Source organism: Ramularia collo-cygni (genome assembly GCF_900074925.1).
Source record: "Ramularia collo-cygni strain URUG2 genome assembly, contig: RCC_scaffold07, whole genome shotgun sequence".
NCBI lineage: Eukaryota > Fungi > Ascomycota > Dothideomycetes > Mycosphaerellales > Mycosphaerellaceae > Ramularia > Ramularia collo-cygni.
This window is the reverse complement of record NW_019716261.1, coordinates 1-25,644: the sequence shown is the minus strand read 5'-3', so window position 1 is coordinate 25,644 and position 25,644 is coordinate 1. Positions and strand designations below refer to the sequence as shown.

Sequence of the window (25,644 nt, the reverse complement as noted above, 5' to 3'; positions counted from 1 at the left end):
CCTTGTCACGGTACTGCAAGCCAGCCACAGTCCACGCCTCACGCGTATGCGAGCCAGGCACTATCAGCGGCAACACATGTTGAGGATGCGGCAATATCGCGATCCCTTTGCCTGAGAAAGATCGTCAAGCGAACGATGATTGACAGCCCAGAACTTGATCCTATACACCATACTGCCTCGCAGTAGCACTGCCCACTTTGACAAGAGTCAAATGATCTCCCACACCCTCGCCATCCCCACGAATGAATTCAAAGGTAATCTTCTCCGCACTCTCGACCTTCAATTTGCTGAAGCCATAATGCATTTGATCCAACACAGCAGTGATGTCCAGCATTTTACTCTCCTCCAACGTGTCGTGCGACTCAATGTTCCCTGCCATTCCATTGACGATATGAGCAATCGACTTTCCAGGAGCGGTCAAGTACGTGTTGTTGTTGACTATCGCCGCCTTGTTGATCGTGCCATTTCCTAGAGGGTACATTCTCTCATACCAGTGGATGTGACCTGAGAGGTATGCATCTACACCGTGCTGAAGAAGGAGTGGTTCAAAAGCCGCTCGAATGTCCTTCTGGTAGGCAACGACTTCAGAAGAGTACATTGGACGATGGCTCATTGCGATGATCCACGGCGTCCTTTGACGGTTCACCGACGCCAGATCTTTGGAAAGCCATTGAATTTGCTCGTAAGCTTGGTTGTTCTTCCAATCGTTGTTCTTGATGTAGCCAAAGGGACCGCTGTCAGTAATGTAGGTTTCATTCTTGATTGGAAGAGTCTCGTCGCCTTTCAAATCGCGGAGGAAGGGCTTTTCGGGAGAATAGGCAAAGTCTGTCTCGCCATCGAGGGAAATGAAATGCACCATGCCGTAGTCGAAGGAGTACCACATGTTTCCAACACCGCCGCTCTCTGCGCCAGGCATTCGAAAACGATGCTGGTAGGCTGTGAAATTCCTCTGGGACGGAGGGCATGTGTAGTATGTAAGAGTCTTGTCGGGCGCAGTAGAGTTGGCCTTGTCTTCATTCAGATAGGCGGTCAGAATATTTCCAGGACCGTCAAATTCAGCGCAGGCAGCCTCGTGGTTCCCGGGCAGGGTCATGTATGGCATCTTGAGTGTGACCTTACTCATCCACTGTTGCCATAAATCCCAGTTGCTTTCGTAGATGACGCTGATATCTCCACCACGAGGACTGCCTCGGTTGGCGACCTCACCCTTCGGTAGAGGCTTGAAGTAGTCTGCGGGTAAGTCGCCAGGCGGGAAACGAGAAGATGTGCCGTTGTAGCATCCATGATCTYCCTCGCACGGAAGAAAACCAGTGTACCAGTTATCGGCGTAGCTGATGTCGCCGCCGTGCCACGCGAAGGCCACATCTTTGTCTGCCGCGGCGATGAGTTGTGCATGTGTGCCCTGTGCATTGGTATATCCCATGTCATTCAAGACAGCGACATTGAAAGGCCCATCGTCACCGGCGGCACGAGCTGTCGTGAACTCTAGGATCTGAGAAGCAGTAGTTCCATTGGCCGCTTCAATCTTGTAGTAATACTTGGTGAAGGACTTGAGGTTGGTAAGTTGAACATCGTGAAAGTATTGGGAGCACTGAGTGATGACTGCGATCTCAGAGCATGGTGGAGTTCGGTCGTAGCTGGCTGGTGTTAGCCGTGACAAAGCATGAGGTTCAATATACTGCTTACGTCTGCGTCTGACCTCTTGTGGTGTTGCAGAGATTTTTTGGTGAAAGGCCCCAGTGAACTGTAGGAGCTGTGCCGAGACCGAAGGGTGTCTGGAAGTGAACGTTCATCCCACGCGGCTGTGTTGCGTTTGTCAGTCGAGGCAGCTTTCAGGATGCATAGAAGTTACTCACGACATACGAAGTAGATATGACATTGATGTTGTTATTTGCCTTCGAATTTGCGGGCTTCACCGCCGGGAGTTCAACAAGGCGGGAGAATCCTTTCCCATTGCCATTAATCGTGTTGTCCACAAAATCGCCTACTGCCACTACAGGGCCGGCGTATGGGAATCTGGTGTCAACATCGCGTGCTTCAACACCAGTCGCTGGTGCAGGTGCAGTGTCAACAGTGGACGCCGCGAGAAGCGCCCCAAGAAAGGCAGCAGTGCTTGGCGAGTACTTCATCGCTGGGGGGAGCGAAGTGTGCAAAGTGAACTAAACGAAATAGACGAGGGTAGACAGCCGCAATATAAGCAGATAGTTACATAGGAAATCGGCAGAGCCTTCGCGTGCTGCACCATGTCGGCGGACTGTCACTTTCACGTAAATTCCGAGTTCATGTGCTGGGATCGCCGCTCGCTGCAACAGGGAGACCCTGCGTGTTTCTATTTCATGTCTGTCCAATCACGCCAAAAAGCATTGGAACATGCAGGGAGGCATCGCGGGGGTTGTATTTGACTGCCTTTGGGGGAAAGCTTGGCAGGGATCCCGAGCTCTATCAAGCTTTCCCAACGTGCTCGCTACGGGCGCGGATCTGCATACGTGCGTGCAGCGGTGAGTGCGATGCTTGACGGTCTTCATCAGAGAGAATATTGGCGCTCGTCTCAAAGATCGACCAATATCTGCTGAACAGAATGCCCAACTTCCATCAGGTTCTCTGGGTAACCTGCAATACTCATCAGCATGTGGCTCCTGAGAAGAGCTTTTGAGGGACGACGATAGGATTTCTGTGCGTGATCAGAGAGAAGATTAGTCTGTCGACAGCAGCCAGAGCAAATGCCGCCTGGGTAAGTGCCAAAAAGCCAGACCCGAGTGCAGTCATCTTGAATAGCTTTACGTCTAAGGATGACGGATTTTCTCATCATTTGCAGAGGGAATGGATTTCATGAAGGAGAGATGCTTACTAGACGATGTCTCTCAGCACTCCATCGTGCTGCTGACTGTTCGCTACTGACCTGGTCGTGAAATCTGCAGGTCGCGGAAGCGATCTCAAAACGATATGTTGCTGGAACGCGATCGGTTTCGGTCTGCAGATAACATCTGCTTGATGACATGTGGATGCCAAACTTCGTCCCTGGTATACTTCGTGCCGCCTTTGCCCTGATCGATGGGACACAGTCTTACCAGTTCGGTGGAAAAGACCTGCAAGATGTCCGAAGAGGCGTGGACGGGTGTTGATATTCTGCATCTGCAACGCTCCGAATGCGCGGCATCTCGAAATCAGTAGTCCAGCTCAAAAGTCTCATTCTTCAGTTCGTCCAGCTCCCGAGCCATCCGTCGATGCGTCAGTGAGCCTTGAACGGGATCATTCTCCTCAATATAAGACTCCCAGTTTCGTTTGCGTCTGTCGTCATACGGAATCTCGTTGGATCGGCGTCGCTTACTGCTGTTGTTGGATGTGGCGGTGTCAATCCGACTACTCTGCGAAGGGTCACGTTGGGGATTCCGGAATGCTTTTGGTTGAGTGTGTTGTGTTGGGGTCGGTTGTGGTTGGATTTGAGGTGGTGGCCGCGGTTGAAGGTGTTGCATCTTGTCCCGAACGGCATCCGAGATCAGCTCATCCTCCAAGCTGGAGACTTCCGAGACAGGTGATGGGGCGTCGTATGGGGTTCCTCGCGTGCCCGGAGGAGATTCTGCAGGACCCTCCCCCAATTCCTCTGCCAACCGCCTTTGCTCGCGCTCCAGATTCCACAGCTCCGACATGCGAAAGACTTCAATTTGCTCGTCGGTGAGAGTCCGCTTGACACCGTCGTCGTAGTAGCCCAAAGAATCCTCGTATTCCGGCTCGAAGTTGATGGCGGATTCAGGTGTTACGAACCACTTCTGTGGCCGGGAATCATCGCCGAAATGCGCAAATTGAAAAGCCAAGAGATCGTTCTTGCGCGCAGTCAGTACTTACCTCAAATTCTCTACAATCTGACCTTTCGCGGCTTGGATTACCTCTGATACTTTTGGTAGCGTCTTGACGTATTGGGACTCTTTCTTTGTGGCTCGCTTGACATTCTGCTTGTGCTGCGCTTTGGCCTTGTTGCGGCGCTTCTTACCGGCAGCACTTGGCATCGTTGACGGCTACTGTAAGAGTGAGGCAAAGACTGAGACGGGAATTGCCACGGATGGAGCGATGAGTGCGAGTGCGAGTGCGAGTGCGAAGTGATGCGGCGTGGGATGAGGTGGTGATTGATGCGCTGGAGGATGGATCGGACGGGAAACGCGAGCAAGGCGCAGTACGTGCCGCGCTAAGCTACATCGAGACTCGCGTGCCTTTCCAGAGATCAACGACGTCACGCAACAACGGGACAATAGAAATCTCCGGAGCATTGCATGTAATCATCATGCATGCCATCACTGAAGATGTGAGGAGGGTCAACGCGGAGGACTACTACCACCATTCCCATCATCCCATCCAGCAAGACTTCTGGCAACCTCTATCCATACCTTCCGGACTACACAGCACGGAACACGCCTCACGCGTGTAAACAACGACGACCGCGATGGCGCTGTACAATCCCGTCCGCGTTCTGGACGACTACTACCTGGCCATTACGCTCCTCTTCACCGTTGGATACCAGCTTGTGGGATTTGCCATAGCTTTTACTATGAAGTTCGATAAACTGACTGATTTCATGGGTGAGATTTTGTCGTCCCTGTCCTGTTAACACCCACACATCTAATCTGTCCGTCTTTCCAGGCGGCACGAACTTCGTTTGGCTGGCGATATTGACCCTCGCCTTGTCCGGTGCTACTMACGCGCGCAACATCATCATCAGCATCATGATCATGCTCTGGGGTGCACGTCTCTCGGCTTTCCTCCTCTTCCGGATCTTGAAGACCGGTTCCGATGACCGCTTTGACGACAAGCGTGATAAATTCTTCCCCTTCCTTGGGTTCTGGGTTTTCCAGATGTTGTGGTGCTGGACTGTCAGTCTGCCGGTGACTTTTTTGAACTCGCCCAATGTGTTGCAGTACCGTCAACCAGACTTTGGGAAGGCCACCGATATCATTTCAATCATCATCTTTGTGATTGCGTTTTTGATGGAGGCTGTGAGTGACGTCCAAAAGTATCGCTTCAAGCAGGGTCCTGGAAAGCAGCCGGGTGCGGTATGTGATGTTGGATTCTTCAAGTGGAGTCGGCATCCCAATTACTTTGGTGAAATCATGGTGCAAGTTTGTAAGTTTAATCTTCCCACCATTCTCGGCGAGTCATTGCTGATGTTTCCCAGCAATCTACATCATGGCGGTTACACCAGCAAGCTACAAGACCGTGCCCTCTGGATCGGGAGCATACGCCGCTCTTTTCGCCTCGTGCGTCGGCTTCATCTTCTTGACCACGCTGTTGATGTTCGTCTCTGGTCTTACTCTCCAGGAACGACCTGGTGCAAAGAAGCGTTACGAGAAGGGCACCGGCTGGCATGCGTATGAGAAGTACTTGCATGAGACGAGTATTCTCATTCCGATGCCCCCAGCGCTGTGGAGGAGTTTGCCGACGATTGTGAAGAGGACTGTTGGATTGGAGTTCCCGATCTATGTCTTTGATCCGGCAAAGCATGCGGATATGGACAAGGTCAGGGAAAACTTGGCGGAGGAGGGGAGGAGAGAAAGTGCGGAGCCTTTGAGGGAATGAAGATAGGATGGGGAGTCGGATAGATGCAAGAAACTTATTCAATACTTATCGTAATGCTAATGATGYCAGAAACCAAATGTACGGCCTTGGTTGTTAGTGACAGCGTGAGATCTCACAATCTTTCGGACAATGGCACCGAATGTTGCGCATGCGACGTCCTCCCGAAGAGAAGGTTCGCAATACTCTCCGATGTCTATCAGATGCTCGTTTCCTCGACGCGGACCTTCTCCGACACTGCCAAGGATCCTCTTTTTGGCGGAGTAGCATGTCAGAAAGCGAAGAAATCTGGTAGGCGGCGAGATCTCCTCCGCATGGCTTCGCATCTCCAGCGCTGGAGCGACGTAAGATCGGATCCCTCTGGAATTTCGGAAGGCGCGGGCGCCAGCAGCCGGAGGAATACCGTGAAGGTGGAGGAGGCCCAGAGATTGGTAAAAGCGGGTTGATACAGCCTGAGTAATCAATGTCGATTAGGCAGATGAGGGAGGGACTTGTAGAAGCGGTGCACTGGCGAACTCCAAAGAGATGGGAAGTTAGCACTGGAGAAGCGTTCCAGGGAAGGTGAAGATGAAGCCTGCCGACTCCTCTGCCGTGAACCAGCAGATCTAGTCATCTGTGAGTTTCAGGTCCTGCGGAGACTCCAATCTGCCTTCAATTGCGACCACCCTTCCCACCTTCTTGTCTAGCTCAGGCCACAATGTCCTGAAATTCGTTCGATAGGGCGCCGACCTTCAGTCTAGTCGTCCGTTGCCAAGAAATGTCTCATGATAGTCACGACAATTCGTAGTGATGCCGCAGCATTCATTATCAACATGTGATCTTGATGTCAGCATAGCGTCAATGCAAACAAGATGCATACATGAATGGTGAAAGCACATGCGAGAAATCGAGCGGCTTCACCCCTTGGGTACGACCAGAAGAGCCTGGTCCAAAGTTGTAGCAAACATTGACATTGAAAGTGTTCCGTCCACTGAGCATCATCATCAGAACCTCAACAGCAGCAGATCATCGACGAAGCATCCTCTGCTTGACTCAAGCGTCAACATCAATTTTGGAGCCGGCATACCCGTCTTTGGCACCTACGACTCAGCCAGCTACACAAACATCGTGCTTGAACTCTACCATTACCACTAAAATGGCACCCCCAGCCGCTCCGAAAAGGGCGAGCAAGGCATGTTGTCCCAGATAGTGTACACAGGGCGCATTTAACAAATCGCCWACAGTGGARAGCCGTCGAGACTCCTGTCAAAGCTCCCGTCAAAGCTCCCATCCATCGAAATGAGAAGCTGAACGAGCTGGAGCAAGCCGTCGTGCGGATTGAGGAGAAGAAGAAAGCGGCCTTGCTGGATGAGTACACCGCGAAAAAGGAATACGTGGCCGAGTACGACCGGCAGGTGAGACTTCATGCTGAAGGAGTCGAGAGCAAGAAAGCCGAACTTGTTACATTGGCGGCGAAGCGGGAAGAATACAATGCTCAGATCGCCGCTAAAAATGAGGCGATCGACCTCGTCGACCGGATGTGTGCGAAGATTGAAAAATTATTGCAGGAACAGCCAGAGGAGGAGGCGGGTCTGGCCGAGGTCAGGCATTTTGTGACAGAGTATGAGAAGTCCAAAGGGGAGGTTGCATCCGACAGAGGGGACTCCTAACTAGGTGTCTAGAAAGCTGAATCGTAGAATGGGATTGAGGAGTCGGGTTCAGAAAAGCCGAAGATGAATGTGGAAAGTGGACGGGAGAAGATTATGAAGTGGACTATCTACTCAGTAGCAGCACCCGCTTCAGCATGTCATCTCCAAGGTAAATTCTTGATATTGACAGTCTCGGTGTACTATCTCGTCGATATGAAGACCATTCTCTTGATACTGCATCCGTTATTGAGGGTAGTGGAGACCACCCATTAGTAGAGTCACTCGCCGGCTACCAAGAGCCATTCTTGAAGGGATCATCTTGTTGAGAAGATGTCAGATTGACAGCTGTGCTGATGGATCTCTCTTAGCTCTTTCTCGCGCCCTGTAGTCTTGTTACAAGTCAGTTCTCAGAATGTCCGGTAGATTCTGTCCATTACTACCGTAGATGTTTGCTTCGTCTGATTGTGCGACAGCAGACCTATATGGGATATAGTCTCTACATACTTTTCAACGCTGGACATCATCACCGCCCAAAGCCTCCTTAGACATCAAACGTCGGCCATCAGACTGTACAGAATCTTGACTCGCCATGCCCGTAAAGTCGCAGTCTCGCGAGGTCTTGAAAGAACGATTGATCAAGGCGTTGAAACTGTACAAGGACCACATGGCCGTGCTGGAAATCGAAGAGCTTTCAATACAGGAGAGAGGCGATGAACCTTCCATTCAGGCTCGACAAGAAGAACTTCATGATCTGATATCAAAACATGAGAAAGTGGTTGAAAGGCTTAAGAATCTCAAGGAGGAGGTCAGTAGCGATGGATGGATGTCGGATTTTTATCTTACGCAGCTGGTCAACATGGCGTTGGCCAAAGCGGGAGAGCTTGCCGTGACGTAATGGAGCGAGAAAAGGAGAGCAGATTGACGCGGTCTGTACAGTCTACGGAATATCTGAGTAATACCATGGCATGATCGAGCAGATGATGACTCAAACGTACGGTAGCACAAGTTGATACCAAACGCGTGTCACCAGCGATGATGTTCACAAGCAGCAGCTGCTTGGCTCACATTTGCAGCATCAACAAGTTGCACATGACTACAAGGAAACATACCCTCTTCATTCGATCTGCTTGAGCGACCTTTCCACCAGATGTGATCGACATACTCAACAATATCAATGGCATCATTTGTGAAAAGCTCCAGAGTCGATGGGTATGTCTTGATATAAGGGCACACCACAATCGCCCGTGCAATGGGGGTCCTCGGGCTTGAAACCTCGTAGTAGGTTATGCTAGGCGAAGGAGCGCTGTACGCATGTTGTGGTATTTGTGATCTAGACCCAGGATTAGGTGCGCTGACGGCTTCGAGATAGTCGACGTGAGATTCTGGGAATATACCCTCAAGGCCAGTTCGATTGGAAATTCCTCTCCACCAATCGTTTGCGAGCTCTTCTGTCAAAGAGACGTGGTCGCCGGTCTGGAGTTCGAGTTGTTCGGTGCTCCAGGGCGAGAACGGTTGGAGTACGACGACCTTGCCAAGCACATGTCTCTCTGGGAATAAAGCAGGCTCAGCTTCTCCCCCGCCTGACCAAGCTTGTTGTCTGTCGTGCTGGGAGTGATAGACTGGGACCCCATTGCCATGCTGCGGACGTTTTGCCATCTCCGCCAGTAGAAGGTCTTTGATGGGTTCAGCGTCTTTCTCACTCGAAGTTTTGATTAGATCATAGGCATTTAGTCCTTGATCTCCTCGGGTATGCACATCAGCTCCCTGGTTGATCAAATATCGAGCGATTTCGAATTTGCCGCAGATGATGGCCAGGTGAAGCATGGGCATGCCAAGGGCATAGTGCTGAAGATCGCAGCCAGCTTTCTGGAACAGCTGGAGGATTTCGAGCTCACCAAATGCCACTGCACTCGCTATGCTGGAAATGTTACCATGTTCTTGAATCCAGCCCAAAGCGTTGCGTTGCTGGAAACTGCTGATGGTAACAGGGTCTTCTGCTGCAGCATAATGGTCTGCCCCGGCAGACACCAGCGCAGCAACGGTGTCCTTCATTCCATACTCAACCGCATCTGATAGACCAGTCAGTATGATTCGCAAAAGCATGTCTGTGCACTTACAAGAGAGTGGCGAACGACCATCACTGTCAAGTGCGTTACAATTTGCACCGGCCGCCAGCAGTAACTTGACCATTTTCTCCTCCCCGTACTCGGCTGCCTCATGCAATGGAGTTCTACCATCCTGCAAGCCATCGTCAAGCCTCTCGCTGACATCAGCGCCAAATTCCAGTAGGACACGACCTATCTCCTCGTCCCCAGATCTGCATGCAATAAAGAGTGGTCCCTCGGTAGCCAGGAAGGCGATGTTGGGACTTGCACCTCTGCTCAATAGTAATCGCACGAGATCAACATTGCCTGCGTCGCAGGCCAAGGATATGGCGGTGTCGCCGAGATAATCACCAGCGTCTATGTCAAAATCACCTCCACCATATACCAGTGCTTCATCAAGAATCGCTTCGGCTGTGTTGAGATGACCGTTGTCGATGGCTTGCATAAGAATCGTGCGGCCCTCCTCATCGCACGTATTTAGATCAGCTCCACGTCGGATCAGCTCTCTGACCAATTCTGTACGTCCCTTCTTTGCAGCAGCATGCAGGCTAGCTTCAATGCTTTCGTCATTGGTATCATATCCTGACTGTTGTGTTGCATGGTTGCCGTGCTCCCATGAATTATCATTCGTGTCGAGATCATGATCAGGCACCAAGCCAGTCAAAGCTCTTCGCTCATCTTGGTCGAGCGCACTAGCATCTGCTCCTAAGGAAATGATGATACGTGCACAAGTGGCAAAGTCCTGATCGGGCGAAGCYGAAGCGAACGCGCAATGGCTGTCCATCAAGGCTCTRAGAGCCWTTACCCCATCGGCATCCGGCCACTGCAAGCGGGCACCATAATCGACAAGCAGCTGAACAACTTCCGGTGACCCGCTCTGAGCGGCTGCTGATAAAGGCGTGAGGCCAGGAGATGAGGTCGTTGACGATCTGATCCCGCTTGAGGCTGCGTTGGGGTCAGCTCCTTTGCTGAGAAGCCAGGATACCGTGTCTACTTTTCCGCCGGATGCAGCGACAGAAAGCGGAGTGCAATAACTATGTGAGGTCTGTTTAACATCCTGAACAGCTTTGCGCCCTAACTGTTGGCCATGACTCTCGTTGCTGCGGACTCGCTCGCCAGCAATGGCTTTGGCTAAAGCTTCTGCAGCCTCGAAATCTGTCATTCTACCACCAGGGAGTTCAAAATCAAAATATGTCTGGCGGTTGCCGGGCATCTTGTGAGCGTGCTCAAGAATGAGCTCGAGGACGCTAGAATCTCCTCCCCATGCAGCACAGTGTATCGCGGATCCGAGTCTATTCTCCGCCATGAGTGGTGAAGCCCGGCGTGTGAGTAGAACCTGTATTATGTGTTTGTGGCCCTTCAGAGCAGCCAGGCAGAGAGGAGTTCCAAACTTTACGCTCAGCTCATCGACATCGGCACCGTCCCTGACAAGTCCTTCCAGAACGTCTTCGTAGCCACTCAGCGCCGCCCAGTGGACTGCCGTGAGCCCATTTGCATCGCTGTAATTTCTGTCCGCATTGCAGTCGTGGATGAGATACATCACCCGCTCGATGTGGCCATTCGCTGCTGCCAGAAGCAGCTTTTCATTAGCCTTGTTCAAATCCATTCGAGGATCTGCAGTCCTGTGTGTGGGTGCGATGTGATCTGGATATATCAGTCAACCGCCGATGTCATGAGAGATTGCTTACTGTTATGTATGTCGCCGAGGACATTCCCATGAACATCTCCATTGTGCTGACGGGATGCTCCTTTTGCGCTGACTTCATGGTAATGACTGCTATTACTCTGACTATTGAGCGACATTTCCGCAATTTGCTTCGACACCTCATCTTCTGAAGMCATGCTGGGCGTTGTGGAAGTAGGTCGGCTGTGCCTGGGCGAGAGAGCGTGGTATAGTACGATCTTAGGTATGCCCCGCCCKCCGTCTGCAGATCCTCTCAGCCGCACGTGTAGGATTTGGCTCAGGACTGCATCAAGCGTTACGAGGCTGAAAGCTAGCGAACGTATAGCAGGTAGGTAGTTGCCGCGGCGAAAAGCCCTGAAATTGGTCTGACTTAAAGAGGGACGGGATCTCGTGAATCTTTTTGACCCATTCGACAGGGCGGCGATTTGTGCGAACCAAAAGTTGAATATAAACGGAGATTTGAAATGAGTCAAGTACGACGAGAGGGCACTCCGGTGTAGCTCCATGCTGTTTGTCTTCCGTTCGTTGTTTCCACCATCGGAGGCGTAGATAGGCGCCGTGGACTCTCGGCTAAGTATAGTACTGCGGCCACACTGAGAGAAGGCAGCAGGCGCCGAGCGCCACAATTCGCCGATCCTGCAGGATTATGAACAGCAAACCGAAGCGTTCGCTAGGCCTGAGAAAACAAAAAATCATCTGCGAAGAGACCAAGCTTCCTGGAGGAGCTGCATAAAGCGAGACCTAACGTTTCTGATATGTAGCCAGTCTTCGAATCCAGTCATTTTTGTGTGAGGCCACTGTTGCACAGCCTATCTCTAGACCATGCACCATGCATGCCACCCTAGTGCAGGGTTCGCACCACATCTTAAGACCGGTGAGATTGAGCTGGCGGCCTTCGCGACGGTCGGTGGTGGTACCAGTACTTGTGGCTGAGGGCATTGATTTCAAAAGCCGGTGATGGTCCTCATAATAGAGCGTGGAAATAGTAGACTTGTTTCTCCGCAAAGCCTCCGAGCATACCATTGCATTATGTCCGACTCGAACAGCAATGGATCATCCTCTTCGAACCCAACGTCTTGCAACCCGCTAAGTGATATCGCAGGACCTGGGGTTTGTACCATTACCTAGGCGAGGACATTTCCAGTTGACTGACAAGGTTTTAGGTCGTGTACGCCACGATCATTCTCGCGATGATATCAACCATATTATCCATCTTAATGGTCCTCGTTCATCCGCACTACAACCGGAGATCAAGCTGGATGTCAGGAATCAGACTAAGCCACCACGGCAGACAAGGCAAAGTCGTTACCATTTTGGAAGATACCTTGAGAAGTCTGGGTATCACTCAATTGATCACGGCTCTAGCGCTTGTGATCAGTGCCAGGAACCAGTTTCTGCCGGATGAGTTGGACGATCCGCATGCCGCTTTGGCCATTTCTCAGGCGCTGCTGGCAAGTTATAGTCATATGGCGCCGCTCGGCCTTCTGCTTGGATCCGGAAATATCGGGAAGAAGTCGTTCTCGCTGAGATTCCTGGCTAATATCACGACCAGTGTATTGGCTACTATAACATACTTCCACCCGAGTCTTCTCGATAGTAGCACCTGGCAGGAAGTGCTCGTTATGGCCATGTCAATCCTCTCCTGCGGAATGATTGTGCTGTTGGAAGGCCTCCCGCTTTGGGATGTCATGAGTGTTCGAGGCAGGGCAGGACGGAAAGATGTTGCAGCGGCTTCACCTCCGACCATTGCTAGACTGGTGGTCGTGATCAGCACTGTGTGTACTGCTATCATGCTTGGCTTGACGATTTATCTCAAGTTTTTCTCCAAGATTCGCGGCTGCGACATGTTCCATGGCGAAGATGGTGGCGATGGTGAATGGGGTTTCGGCCAGTGGTTGGCAATACTCATGCTTGCCGCTGTCGTGCTGTCAATCATCGAAGAGTTCACAGGTGCGTTGACTTTCACCTTGTCTTTCCTCCGTATTGCTGTCATGAGCTSACCATCGTGCTCCCAGATGTCAAAGTGCGCAAGTCCAAGAAGAAGCATGCTAAGATCCATTATGRGGGTGATGATGATTAAGAATCAGTCGCTTTGACCCGTCGATGAGCTCGAGCATGCCGATGATGATGGCAGCTTCCAGCGTGGATGCGATAGGATACACGAGCTCTGGTTGTCGTTAGCACCGGGTCAATCAAAAAGGAGGTGACTACAGACAAGAAAGCTTAAGTTAGTAAGCTGGTTAGATCCGATGATCGAACTAACCTAACCTGGAAGTGTACTCTGCTACAAACAGTACTAGCGCCCCGAATAGAATGCCAAGCATATTATCATCGCGCGGGAAACAGTTTGTCGCTGTTGGAAATTGATGACTTGATTTCTTACCTACCCAACGATTGAATTGCAACCTATATATATCCACTAAGCTGATTGCTAGAAGCTTCTGCATTACAAATCAAGTGAGTGAATCCTCAGAAGTGAATGTTCTCTTTTTTTCCAATAACCGCGAAGACCAAGTCTAGCTGGTTACTCAAGCCGCTCAAGATTCTTGAAGGAGAACATAAGGAGGAAATATGGCGCGTAGWTGAAATAGTTGCGAGAAGCGCCAATGAAGCGGCCGAGGAWTCTGCAGAAACGGAAGAGCCAAAACATGTGATCGACTCTGTCAAGGCTGACCAGGAGATGATATTTTTCCAGTGGGCCAAAATCGACGAGGATGGACTGCCAGTGGACGGGGAGTACTAGGAGACGAAGAAGGAATGTGAGAGGGTTGTCTCTAGCCATGAGGAGCTTCGGATGACGATGGAGATGGGCAACAGTTTTCAATTACTCATGGAACAGTCATTCTGGCAGTTGTAATATAGACTTTGTTGAACCTCACGAAGTCTCGTAGCTTCGGAGGGAGACCCATTGGGCATTGAAGCACCATCATCCAGGCACAGATGTGAATACACATTGTGAGAGACGAAAAGATTTCAATGAAAGAAATTCTACTGGCTCAGTGTAGTGCACACGCGGAGTTAGTATGAAGGAAAGCCGTGAGGCCTGGCGTATTGCAACGCGAAACGAGAGCCGAATCAAGTTTGAGCAGGATAGAGCTGTTCATACGAAATCCCACATCTGGACCATGGTGCTAAAATCCCCTCTCGATTATTTGAGCGATAGACCTGCTAGTCGAGAGATCTGAATCGGCTCTGAGGAACAACTCTACCTAGGGAGGACTTCGAAGGCAATGTTAGCAAAGCCACAGAGCGTCGTGATCCTTCTCGGCGCCAATATCTACCAAGATTAGCTTCTTGCAACTACTATTCCTCGTCAGCACTAGTCTGTATGTTGTGCAACAAAGCCACAAAGAGCAAAGAATCGCAGTGAACTTCTCAGCTCACTCACATGCTAGCGGAGCATTCTGGCGGATGGGATCACCAGAGCTTTTCTCCTTATTCTCATTGCAGAGTGATACGGCAAGGACGCTAGCTCGAAATCCAGCCATTCCACTGCCAGGAGTATTGATAATATTTTCGATGGATGGTCACGGAAGCGCACCGGAAGAACCTGCTGAGGTGGAAATAACAAATTTGCTCTCTCCAAAGTACACTGGCTCCAAGCGTGTGAGACACGAAAGACGGGGTTGATATCATCTCTCGCAAGAGAACAGCTTTTGTCAACGCCTATAAGGGACATTGCGAAGAACTACCAACATCCTGCTTGGTTTCGCAAAGCGACCACAATCCTCGAGGGTCAAGATTACGAAAGGGGTAAGCCGCTTTGATCTCGGGAGGCTATACGGCTGCTCAAAATTTGATGCAAAATTTGACCGCCGAGCCTGCGAGTATTCCAAGATTCCTGCATCGTTACAAACACTCCCTTCCCGTCACAGCTTCCCCTCCCTCTTCAACCCTTTCCATCTCCTCTTCGTGAACTCTAGTACCTTCAACTCGTCATCGGTCGGCGTCTGCGGATTCACAGCATACCTTATCAAACCATCTTGCATAGTGGTTACGACATGCTCGTCTTCACTGTTCCATATTCGACAATTGTGAACCGCTCGACCGCCTCCCATTCGACTCCCGGATATCTCCAGGCAGAACCAACGCCCAGTCTCGTCGTGTAACAGACCACGTTTTCCGGACGTCCCGAATCGATAAGCTTCCACTGGACTGTGAAATATCATCGTATGTGCCAGACTGCTCATGCTGCTGAAGTAATCTCCAAGCTCAAAGTGATTCGCAACGATGTACAGACTGTTTCGATCTGAGGCGTATACGTGTGCGCACAGGTGCATGTTTGGATCGTTCGGCATTTCCCCAATCGTACGGTACAGGATCAACTGCCTCCGATCAAGAGGATGTCGGTCTTTATTGTATTCTGACATGTCGACTTTCCGACATTCGAGACCAGGAAAAGGATCATTGATGCCAGTCTCAGCCATCCGTTTCCAGTAAAAGGGTAGATCCATGGCAGGGACTTCCGGGAAGTCCAACGGCTTCTTGCCGTCTAACACAGAGCCATACTTCTTCGCGATATCGACGTCTTCCTGAGAATCAACTTGTTTGTGCTCAGGCGTCTTGAATGAACAGATGCAGGTGAACATGATTCCCTTCCCTTGGCTCTGTGTGACATTGACGATCCGAGTGCAGTACGATCTACCATCCCGAATGATGTGCACCTTGTACACAAAAGGAACATTGAGCTCGCCGGCGAGGATAAAGTTGCCAGAGACGCTGTGAAGCAAGAAGCCGGTTGCTACCGTCTGAGATGCTGCCCATGCTGCTTGCATATATACATGTGCTCCATATGAACGTCCTGCGCCAATGGTACCTCCCGGTGAGTAAGCTGGTGCGATGCTTCGGAATGTCCTATTCTCGATCTTCTCTAGTTTGATGAGATCGGCGAAGGGTAGATAGGTGTTTCCTTCGTGTTCAGGCAATGGTTTGGTGCGATTGGGTCGTCCACCGCGGCCGGTTGCCATTATTAATGCAATCGAGGACGTTCAATGTTTAGACACTTTGTCCTGATCCTGGATGATGCTATCCAAGGGTCGTTTGACGGAGACGGGCCGGAGATGCTCCGAGGACCGAGGTGAAGGAAAGTCAAAAAGCCTGCTTACATGCGAATGTTCTATACAACGCCGCGAACACTTCGACTGTATTTATCCAGGAAAGTGATGCGGATGGGGTATCATTGAGAATTGATTTAGCTACTGTCGTGAGCTGTCGGGCCTCAAGAGTCGTTTTCCTTGCATCGGAGACTTGGGCCAATTTTGAATCTCCACTTGATCTCGCGATTACTGCTATTTCTTCATCGTTGCAAAGGATCTTGAGGACCATGGAGAACAGACAAGCTTAATGAGTGTTCCCATCTCCTAGCTATCTTACAAAGAGAGCATCATCCGATCCTCTCGGGATGTCTCCTCCAGAATATTTTATTGAGTTCCTTTGAGCTTAGAATATTTCRGTGCAGCAAACATCACATCGATCAAACCGGAGCCGTGGCTTCTTTCGTACAGCTATGACCGAGTTTTTGTATCGACAATGCGGCCTGCAAAACCGCATTAAGAAGCTCGAGACGGAAGTGTTAACCCTCAGGAAGCTGGTAGTCATCGTTATGATCGTTGGATCTGCTATCGTCATAGTCTGGGCTGCTACTATCAAGAATACTGGCTGGGCCAAGTGAACGCCCCCCTCGGTGATTCGGAGGAATGGCACAAGCTTTGGGGACTTTGTAGATTGAGTCGGACTTTCGCGAACTTTGGAATGTGTGGAAGGTCCCTCCCGACTGCAGAATTGCGGTGCAGCCTGWCAACAACATTGATGCCAGAATCATTACGWCCTCGGGAAGGAATTCAAGACCTCACAGAAGAGACATGTTACGAAGATCTTTGCTAGCAATGTGAACATGTTTGATGGACTTCTTAATGTACATCTTCAGCAGCCGAAGATTGAGGATGAGGATATACCGCAGATGTGAGAGGAGGTGGATGATCTTGGTGCATTTCATCGGAAGGGTGTGGTGGAGTTATGTAAGGATTTGAAGAGGGAGAAAATGGAAGGGAAAGGTGTGGTAGTGGAGACTTGACGGCGTTTATCTAATGGAAGGAAGACCTCGTAGATCTTGGCTACTTAAACGGACCAAGGACAATACACACACATTTAACTTTACCTTAAACTCTGTTTAAGGGTAAACGAATGAGACTCTTCGTCCAGTTCCGCGTCATCGCATCCTTCGCAGACTYAGCCGCATTGCTGACAAAGGTAGGACTATTCAATCTTAGCTGAGGCCGAGGCTTCGACTTTACAATGAAACATTAACCACCCTTGCCATTTCGAATCACGGTCTAGGGTCCCATCATGCCTTCTACGTTGCTTCCCCTAGGGGCAACCAAACGCCTGCTCAACACCGAAACCTTGGCACTCCACTTCGACTCTGATCCAGAATTCCTCGCGGATCCTCGATATGCAATCCTCTCGCATCGCTGGTCTCCTGAAGAAATAACGTTCGACAGCATCGACTCTCTGCCTCTGATTGAAAGGGAGCACACAAGCCCTTCAGTTACCAAAATTCACRGAGCCTGCCAGAAAGCCTTGGACTTGGGCATWTCTTTCATCTGGATAGATTCCTGCTGCATCAGCCGATCAAATCCTGCTGAATTGAGTACTTCCATCAACTCCATGTTCAAGTGGTATCGCAAAGCCGAAGTCTGCATAACGTATCTATCGGACGTCTCCTTTGTAGACAACAAAGAAGCATCATCAGAGGATGAGAGTTCACAACTATTCACGTCTCTGGATCGTCCTGGCCATGCCTCCGAATGGTTCTCCCGAGGCTGGACCCTCCAAGAGCTCCTGGCACCCACCAAGATGACATTCTTCGACAGAGACTGGAACTCCATCGGCACCCGTCCGAACCTCGCCAAGACCCTTTCGAACGTGACAGGAATCCCCATCCACTTCCTCAACGGCCAGCAAGATTTCCGCAAAGCCAGCGTGGCCAGTAAACTGAGCTGGCAATCTCGTCGTCAAACCAGTAGAATCGAAGACATGGCCTATAGCATGCTCGGAATACTCGGTATCAGAATGGAAATTAGCTACGGCAGAGGCGCGAATGCATTCATGGATCTCCAGCTCGAACTCCTCAAAGTCTCCACCGACGAGTCGCTGTTCGCCTGGACTGCTCCAACGGAAGGACTACCGTATCCCGTGCATCCTGCTCCAGATTGGAAGGACGACGAATGGGGGCTCTTGGCCCCTTCTCCATCATGCTTCGTGCATAGCGGGGACATTGTGCCTGGAGAAGGGTTGTATAGAACTGGAGGTGGGAATCGAGGGTTCTCCAATAGTGACGATCGAGTAAACGAGCAAGGGTACACAATAGGAAGCTATCATTTCTCCCAAGGATCCCTCCGATTTCCCATCCCGAGCGGAGATTTCAATTCTACGAAAAACACACTCCTTTTGAGTCTCTTATTCGTATGCTGTCCGTGTATCGGATGATGGCCTTTGCTGGTGAAAAAGGGTAGAAAGACGGAATTCGACCTCCGATTGAATTGTTTCCGAGGTGATGATCTTCAGCAGCAAAGACCTGTGAAGATCCCTTTGTGTAGACGGAAAGCGACGATCCAGCGGGCAGATTTCATTTTCCGGAGGCAAAGGTGTTCGGAGTTGGACGTTTCGGAGAGGAAGTTGAGGAGTTGGGCGACGATGGATGAGATTACTATTCTGCAGCCGATGCTGGAGGATTGAGAAGTGGGATTGGAAAGTTCAGCTATTCGTGAACTACCTACTTTGAGAGAGGAGGACCCACCCCGTGGGTTTGTTGTGCAGTGGGACGTCAGAGATGCTCTCCGAGAAGTTGAAACCTATCCGATGGCACCACGTCCTGTCGAGAGGGTGTGTTGTAGAACCGGTTCGGGGGTGACTGGTAGTACGAGGGCATGACACTGAGCGCTCTTCGAAAGAACGTTTGTGTTCCAGGTGGTAGGTAGCACGGAAAAGGCGATCAATTGTCTTACCTTACCTTAGGTACCTTAAATAGATCCTCCGGCTTCCGGAACAACGGCCCGAAAGTGGGGTCGAACATTTAAAGATTCAACGGCCGGCTGTAAGTCGATGGTATGAAATCAATCCATCCACCTCTACAAGACTTGAAAGTGAGTAGAAGCTTCTCGACTACTCCCTGTAATGGCTGGCGAACACAGTGCCAAAAGGCGCCGAATTGACCGCGACGACAACGAACATCCGCTTTCAGTACAACCTTTGCGCCAGCGACACGACCGAATTCGCGAAGAGAGCTACCGACCTCGAGATCACTCACGCGCTTCCACTGCTCGCGACTTTGGCGGATCTACCCCAGCGCGGCAACATGACGACGCTGGAGTTGATCCTGACAATGCGGCAGCTTTKGACCGCGACTGGTATTTGCACGGCGAAGATGGAGCAGTATTAGGCGATGAATCTCACAACCCGTTTGGTGGGACCGAAGAAACGACATGGGCAGATCAGGAGAGAGAGAGGGATCTGTTGGAGAAGAAGATGGCGGCGAGGACCAAAGTCAATGCCAAGTTTCTCCAACGACAAAAGGATAATGATGCGTGGGAGGCCAACCGAATGGTGGCCAGCAGTGTCGCGCAGACGAGAGACACACTGTACTCTGGCGGACTGGAAGACGACAACGAGGAGACGAGGGTGCATTTGTTGACGCACGATCTGAAACCGCCCTTTCTGGATGGCAAGACGGTCTTTACCAAACAGTTGGRGCCCGTCAGTGCTGTGAAGGATCCGCAAAGTGACATGGCCGTCTTTTCAAGGAAGGGAAGTAAGGTAGTCAAGGAGAAGCGACAGCAAAAGGAGAGGCAGAAGCAGGCTCAGGAGGCGACAAGTGTGGCCAACACGGCACTGGGAAATGTGCTGGGTGTCAAGGAAGAGGATGCGGACTCTGCTGCGCCGGCCGTTGCGGGACAGCAGGATGGCGAGAAGAATGTGAGCAGCAAGTTTGCGCAGCACATGAAGAAGCAAGATGCTGGGCAGTCGGATTTCTCCAGGACAAAATCGCTTCGCGAGCAGAGGGAATACCTGCCTGCATTCGCCGTGAGGGAGGAGCTGTTGCGGGTGGTGAGGGACAATCAAGTCATCATCGTCGTTGGCCAGACTGGATCGGGAAAGACGACACAGCTTACTCAATTCTTACACGAAGATGGATACGCAAAGAACGGGATGATTGGATGCACACAACCCCGACGTGTGGCAGCCATGTCCGTTGCAAAACGTGTGAGCGAGGAAATGGAGGTGCCGCTCGGGGGACTTGTCGGCTATGCTATTCGATTCGAAGATTGCACTAGCAAGGACACTCAGATCAAGTATATGACGGATGGTGTACTTCTGAGAGAATCCCTCACCAATCCAGATCTGGACCAATACAGCTGCATCATCATGGACGAAGCTCACGAGCGTGCTCTCAATACTGATGTCTTGATGGGTCTGATCAAGAAAGTCCTTACACGACGACGGGATCTCAAACTCATCGTCACCTCCGCCACGATGAACTCCGACCGCTTCGCTCGATTCTATGGCGGTGCTCCCGAGTTCTTCATTCCTGGCCGAACTTTTCCCGTCGACATTCAATACTCACGATCGCCATGCGAAGATTATGTTGATTCAGCGGTGCGGCAAGTTCTCGCAATCCACGTCAGCCAACCGACTGGAGATATTCTTGTCTTCATGACTGGGCAGGAAGACATCGAAGTCACCTGTGAACTGATTGCAGAACGACTCGCTCAGCTGAACGATCCTCCCAAGCTCAGCATTCTACCAATCTACTCCCAGATGCCAGCGGATCTGCAGGCCAAGATCTTCGACCGTGCGGCGCCGGGCGTTAGAAAGGTCATTGTGGCAACGAACATCGCCGAGACGTCGCTCACTGTCGACGGAATCATGTATGTTGTGGATTGTGGCTTCAGCAAGCTCAAAGTCTACAATCCACGTATGGGAATGGACACTCTCCAGATCACACCCATCTCGCAAGCGAACGCCTCCCAACGAGCCGGCCGCGCCGGAAGAACAGGTCCCGGTAAGGCATTTCATCTTTACACCGAACGTGCGTTCCGAGATGAGTTCTACATTGCCACTATTCCGGAGATCCAAAGAACGAATCTCGCCAACACTGTTCTTTTGCTCAAGTCACTCGGAGTTCGGGACTTGCTGGACTTTGACTTCATGGACCCGCCTCCCCAGGATACTATCACTACATCTCTCTTCGATCTTTGGGCGCTGGGCGCCCTGACTAATCTCGGCGAACTTACAGAACTTGGGAAGCTCATGACCTCTTTCCCGATGGATCCATCTCTCGCCAAGTTGGTCATCACTTCTTCAACAACATACTCTTGCGCGGAAGAGATGGTCACGATCGTCAGCATGCTCYCCGTTCCTTCTGTCTTTTACCGCCCGAAAGAGCGATTAGAAGAAGCCGACGCCGCCAGGGAGAAGTTTTTCGTCCACGACTCCGATCATCTCACTCTCCTCACCGTCTACCAACAATGGGTCGCGAACGGATCGAGAGACGGCTGGTGTGTCAAGCATTTCCTTCACCCGAAAGCTCTCCGAAGAGCGCAAGAGATCCGACAGCAAATCACAGACATCATGCGTAGTTCCAAGATGGAAATCGTCTCATGCGGATACGATCTGGACATCGTGCGGCAGTGTATCTGCTCTGGCTTCTACCACCAGGCTGCGAAGAGGAAGGGACTGGGCGAGTACGTCAACCTCCGGACGTCTGTTCTCATGAATCTCCACCCCACTTCGGCTTTGTACAACAGCGGCGATCCTCCCGACTACGTCGTCTACCACGAACTCATCCTCACCAGCAAAGAATACATGRGTGTCGCCACCGCGGTCGACGCTCACTGGCTGGCAGATATGGGAGGAGTGTTCTATTCTGTCAAGGAGCAGGGATATTCCGCAAGCAGAGGGAAGAGGGAAGTTGAGTATTCGAGACGGCTGGAGCTGGAACAGGCTATTGATGTTGATCGGAGGAATGCAAAAGCACAGGCTGAGGCGGAAGCTGAGAGGGAGCTCTTCAAGAGCGGAACCAGACCGGAAGTGAAGGTAGGAAAGAGCGCCGTGGTCAAGAAGCCTGGTGGCGGTGGGAAAGGGAGTGCAGTTGTCAAGGGCGTCATTGGTAGGAGGAGATGAAAATGATCGTATAAGATCTATGTTCATGTCTCATGGAGTAAGCGGAGGGAGCGCTAAATTACAATCAAATAAATCTAGAGTCAATGACTACTAGGTAGATAAGGTAGAGTCGTTACCTCCTTGCCGCATATCGTCGCATTTTCGTCCTCGTTGCATTTTTGTCCTCGTTGCATTTTCGTCCTCGTTACATTTTCGTCGTAGTCGTGTTATCGTCGTAGTCGTGTTTTCGTCGTCGTATTTTCGTCGTCGTATTTCGTCGTTATATTTTCGACTATAGATATTTTAGATTAACTACTTTAGATATGTTTTAGAGCCTTTATACTATAACTTATATATAGAGCCTCCTCTCCTTTAGTAATACTAGCTTCGTAAACTTACTTTTTAATATATAAATTTATTTCTATTTATAATAAGAAACTACGTCTAAAATAGATATCGAATATTATAATATAAGCTTATAAGATATATAAAAGATATCGTAGTATATAGAACGCTAACTAGTCGTCTAACTAGTAATAAAACTAATTCTTACTTATTAATAGCGAGGCGCCTAAGCGCCTCTTAAGGGACGATTATACGTTATATACGCGGCGCTCGCTAGTACGCTTAGTAGTCGTCTAACTTTACGTCTAGCTATAGCCGAAGCCTTAGTAATTCCTAATAATTATTCCTTTTCTTAAAGAGAGACGTCTCGGCTTTTATAAGCCTCTTAATTTCTAACTATAATATACGTACGTCTCTTTATTATATCGCCGTATCTATAAGTACTTCTATTCTTAGACTATTCTTAGATCGAGTACGTATAGCCTACGCGTACTTAGCTTAGAGTATTCGGTTAACCTATTAGATTCGTTTACTTCTAGCTAGTTCCTTTAATTTCTATTAGTTTTTATCGCGTAGGTAGTTACGTAGCTAGTTTATTAATAGGAGTAAACGTAATTATTATAGTAGTAGATACGCGTAGGTTATCTTAAACTTTTTTCTTTACGTTTAACGCTCTTCTCTTACTTTAAGCGATACTACCTTATTCTACTCGTACTACTACTATAAGCTTCTAGTATACCTTTATTATATTACTAGCTTACCTCCTACGACTTTCTTAATACTCTTATACCTCTCTTACGCGAGTAGTAAGCTACTCGCTATAATACTACTAAAGAACTTTAGTACTTAGGCTATCGTACCTAATACTCCTCCTCGTACTACTACTAATATCTAAGACGCGGTTACTACTATCTACGAGCGCTACCTACTATATATATATATAACTATAAGTTCTCGTATAGTTATTCTAAGGCTCGCTTATTAACCGCCTATTCTAGCTTCCGAGCTACTTTATAACGGGGTTATAACTATTAGCGCTAAGATTAAGTACTTCTATTATAAGGCCTAGTAAGTTTTCGATTCCTACTTATAGTTCTATTATAAGTCTAATACTTTTTATAGTAGTTACTACTATATAACGCTCGACTTTCCGGACTTAGTACGCTAGGTAAAGGTTATACTATAGATCCGCGAGAAGTACGTTACTAGCGTACTAGACTTAGTAGAGTAGTAGTACCTAGTTCTATCGGAGCTAGAGCCTATATAGATAACTACTCTWTAAAGCCTAAGTAGGTATCCCTTTATATCTAGTTAGGCCCTTATCCGTATAGCCTATCCTCTTATATATTATACTCTAGAAGGGATTTAGTAAGTAACGTCGGTTTAAGGTTAGTCGAGTAAATAAAGGAGCGCTAGATAAGGAAAAAGTAGTTAAGTAAATCTTCGTAAGTAAGTAAAATTAATTTTAAGTCGTTAATAGCTATTACCCTAAGGGCCTATAATAGCTTAATAATATCCGAAAAGAGTACTCTAAGCTAGCTATATAGACCGTCCGCTTATATAAGGGACCGTAAAGTTTTAAAAACGCCTTATAGAGCCGGTATTACCTATAATATTCTTCCTCTACTCTATATATCTAACTATAGATATTATCTAGTAACTACCTTCTAGTTCTTAATCGAACCCTCTAGTATACGCTCTACGTTCTTCGTAGGGAACCGACCGTATTATAGCTAAACCTTATTAGCCTAGTCTACTTCCTTTCTACCGAGGCTAAGGAAGTATTTACGAACCTTCTTAGGCGAAGGGTTATAGTTTAGCTATATTATAAATTTCTCCTTAAAAACCTTTATACCGGTACTATTCTCTACGACTATAAGTTCGTCGTCCTTAGAGTTCTTAATAATAAGATCCCTATCTATAATATCGATATCTTTTCTACTAAGAGCTTTATTATAGTCGATAATATCCTACTATATCTCCCTTAGGGTAAGTACTCTCTTTTACGATAACTAGCTTCGCTTACTATAGATAGCCTCTCTCGACTACTTCTATATCGCTATAGGCTCCGAAGTAGGAATAATCGTATCTAAAAGCCTTCTATTCTAGCTTCTTAATAGTATACGTAAAGTAGTAGTAAACGGCCGCGACTATAGCTACCCTATTAGAGCGAACGAGACTAGTATAAGCTTCCTTACTTACTCTAAATAGTATACGCTACTCTTCCTTAACTTTATAGTCTAGATACGAGCGTACTCCGAGTAAGGCGTCGCTAATTACGAGACTACTACGTACCTATACTAAAGCTAGGAATAGCGTCGTAGAAGTCTAGTATATAGTTCCGGGTTTAGGGTTAGACCTTATATAMCTAAACTATATAATTTTTATACCTCTACGTTATTATAAGGGCCGTATAAGAGCCCTTATAATAATAGGATTAATAGAGGTAGCTAGATTAACTAACCTTAGAGAAGGGAGTATAATATAACCTAACTACTTAGCGTAGGCTTAGCGTATATATAACTCCTACGTATAGCGTATATTTAACCTATAAGAATTAGTCTTATCTCTAATCGAGTAATTACGGGTGTCTAATATATTACTATATCTTTACCCTTATAATTCTAATTCTTCTTCCTCTCTAAGGGTAGCGATCTATTAGATCCTAACGGAATAGCTCCTAGGCGCGCCGCCCGCGAAGCGACTACTCCCGAGTAGCGCTACGAAGAAGAATACGTCGAAGAACTCCCTAACTACGAAGATATCGAAGAAGTCGCTACCGTAGAGCCTATATAGCCTACTCTAGACGAAGATACGATAGATTACGGAGAAAACGAACGCGATAAGGAAGAGACGGCTAATAAGATAATCTAGCGCCTCGAAGGCGAGAAGTAGGCTCTATAGTAGTAAGAGACGATTCGCTAACTTTAGTTAGAAGTCTAATAAATAAAGCGTAATCGTAACCGCGCTAACGTAGGCGTAGCTACTACTATACCCTATCGCGGAGTCGTACCTACGCGCCTCTTATATAAGGAAGATCCGGATACTATAAGTACCTCGAGTTTAAGCGTAGGGTTAGGGTTATTAGGGTTATTAGGGTTATTAGGGTTATTAGGGTTATTAGGGTTAGGGTTAGGGTTAGGGTTAGGGTTAGGGTTAG

General features: G+C 49.1%; 10 protein-coding genes; 6 read left to right on the top strand and 4 right to left on the bottom strand.

The window, feature by feature from the left end:
• Positions 1-160: 160 nt before the first annotated feature.
• On the bottom strand, positions 161-2,129 carry RCC_04980 (probable acid phosphatase AphA; the record flags this gene model as incomplete). XM_023770256.1 has 3 exons in its annotated part: positions 161-1,637; positions 1,687-1,802; positions 1,857-2,129. 3 exons carry the CDS (start codon positions 2,127-2,129, stop codon positions 161-163), a joined length of 1,866 nt encoding a protein of 621 aa, XP_023626024.1.
• Positions 2,130-3,164: 1,035 nt separating this feature from the next.
• On the bottom strand, positions 3,165-4,004 carry RCC_04979 (uncharacterized protein; the record flags this gene model as incomplete). XM_023770255.1 has 2 exons in its annotated part: positions 3,165-3,821; positions 3,885-4,004. 2 exons carry the CDS (start codon positions 4,002-4,004, stop codon positions 3,165-3,167), a joined length of 777 nt encoding a protein of 258 aa, XP_023626023.1.
• A 431-nt stretch (positions 4,005-4,435) lies between these two features.
• On the top strand, positions 4,436-5,565 carry RCC_04978 (uncharacterized protein; the record flags this gene model as incomplete). XM_023770254.1 has 3 exons in its annotated part: positions 4,436-4,571; positions 4,633-5,112; positions 5,165-5,565. 3 exons carry the CDS (start codon positions 4,436-4,438, stop codon positions 5,563-5,565), a joined length of 1,017 nt encoding a protein of 338 aa, XP_023626022.1.
• Positions 5,566-7,079: 1,514 nt separating this feature from the next.
• Positions 7,080-7,211, top strand: RCC_04977 (uncharacterized protein; the record flags this gene model as incomplete). Its single annotated transcript, XM_023770253.1, has 1 exon — positions 7,080-7,211. One exon carries the CDS (start codon positions 7,080-7,082, stop codon positions 7,209-7,211), a length of 132 nt encoding a protein of 43 aa, XP_023626021.1.
• Positions 7,212-7,779: 568 nt separating this feature from the next.
• Positions 7,780-8,085, top strand: RCC_04976 (uncharacterized protein; the record flags this gene model as incomplete). The annotated part of the gene is made up of 1 exon (XM_023770252.1): positions 7,780-8,085. One exon carries the CDS (start codon positions 7,780-7,782, stop codon positions 8,083-8,085), a length of 306 nt encoding a protein of 101 aa, XP_023626020.1.
• Positions 8,086-8,213: 128 nt separating this feature from the next.
• RCC_04975 (uncharacterized protein) lies at positions 8,214-11,137 on the bottom strand (the record flags this gene model as incomplete). XM_023770251.1 has 3 exons in its annotated part: positions 8,214-9,259; positions 9,308-10,909; positions 10,984-11,137. The coding sequence occupies 3 exons, from the start codon at positions 11,135-11,137 to the stop codon at positions 8,214-8,216; spliced, it is 2,802 nt and encodes a 933-aa protein (XP_023626019.1).
• An 871-nt stretch (positions 11,138-12,008) lies between these two features.
• RCC_04974 (uncharacterized protein) lies at positions 12,009-13,059 on the top strand (the record flags this gene model as incomplete). XM_023770250.1 has 3 exons in its annotated part: positions 12,009-12,089; positions 12,143-12,929; positions 12,995-13,059. The coding sequence occupies 3 exons, from the start codon at positions 12,009-12,011 to the stop codon at positions 13,057-13,059; spliced, it is 933 nt and encodes a 310-aa protein (XP_023626018.1).
• A 1,789-nt stretch (positions 13,060-14,848) lies between these two features.
• Positions 14,849-15,946, bottom strand: RCC_04973 (uncharacterized protein; the record flags this gene model as incomplete). The annotated part of the gene is made up of 1 exon (XM_023770249.1): positions 14,849-15,946. The coding sequence occupies one exon, from the start codon at positions 15,944-15,946 to the stop codon at positions 14,849-14,851; it is 1,098 nt and encodes a 365-aa protein (XP_023626017.1).
• Positions 15,947-17,324: 1,378 nt separating this feature from the next.
• RCC_04972 (uncharacterized protein) lies at positions 17,325-18,467 on the top strand (the record flags this gene model as incomplete). Its single annotated transcript, XM_023770248.1, has 1 exon — positions 17,325-18,467. The coding sequence occupies one exon, from the start codon at positions 17,325-17,327 to the stop codon at positions 18,465-18,467; it is 1,143 nt and encodes a 380-aa protein (XP_023626016.1).
• Positions 18,468-19,154: 687 nt separating this feature from the next.
• RCC_04971 (probable pre-mRNA splicing factor ATP-dependent RNA helicase PRP16) lies at positions 19,155-22,160 on the top strand (the record flags this gene model as incomplete). The annotated part of the gene is made up of 1 exon (XM_023770247.1): positions 19,155-22,160. One exon carries the CDS (start codon positions 19,155-19,157, stop codon positions 22,158-22,160), a length of 3,006 nt encoding a protein of 1,001 aa, XP_023626015.1.
• Positions 22,161-25,644: the final 3,484 nt, after the last annotated feature.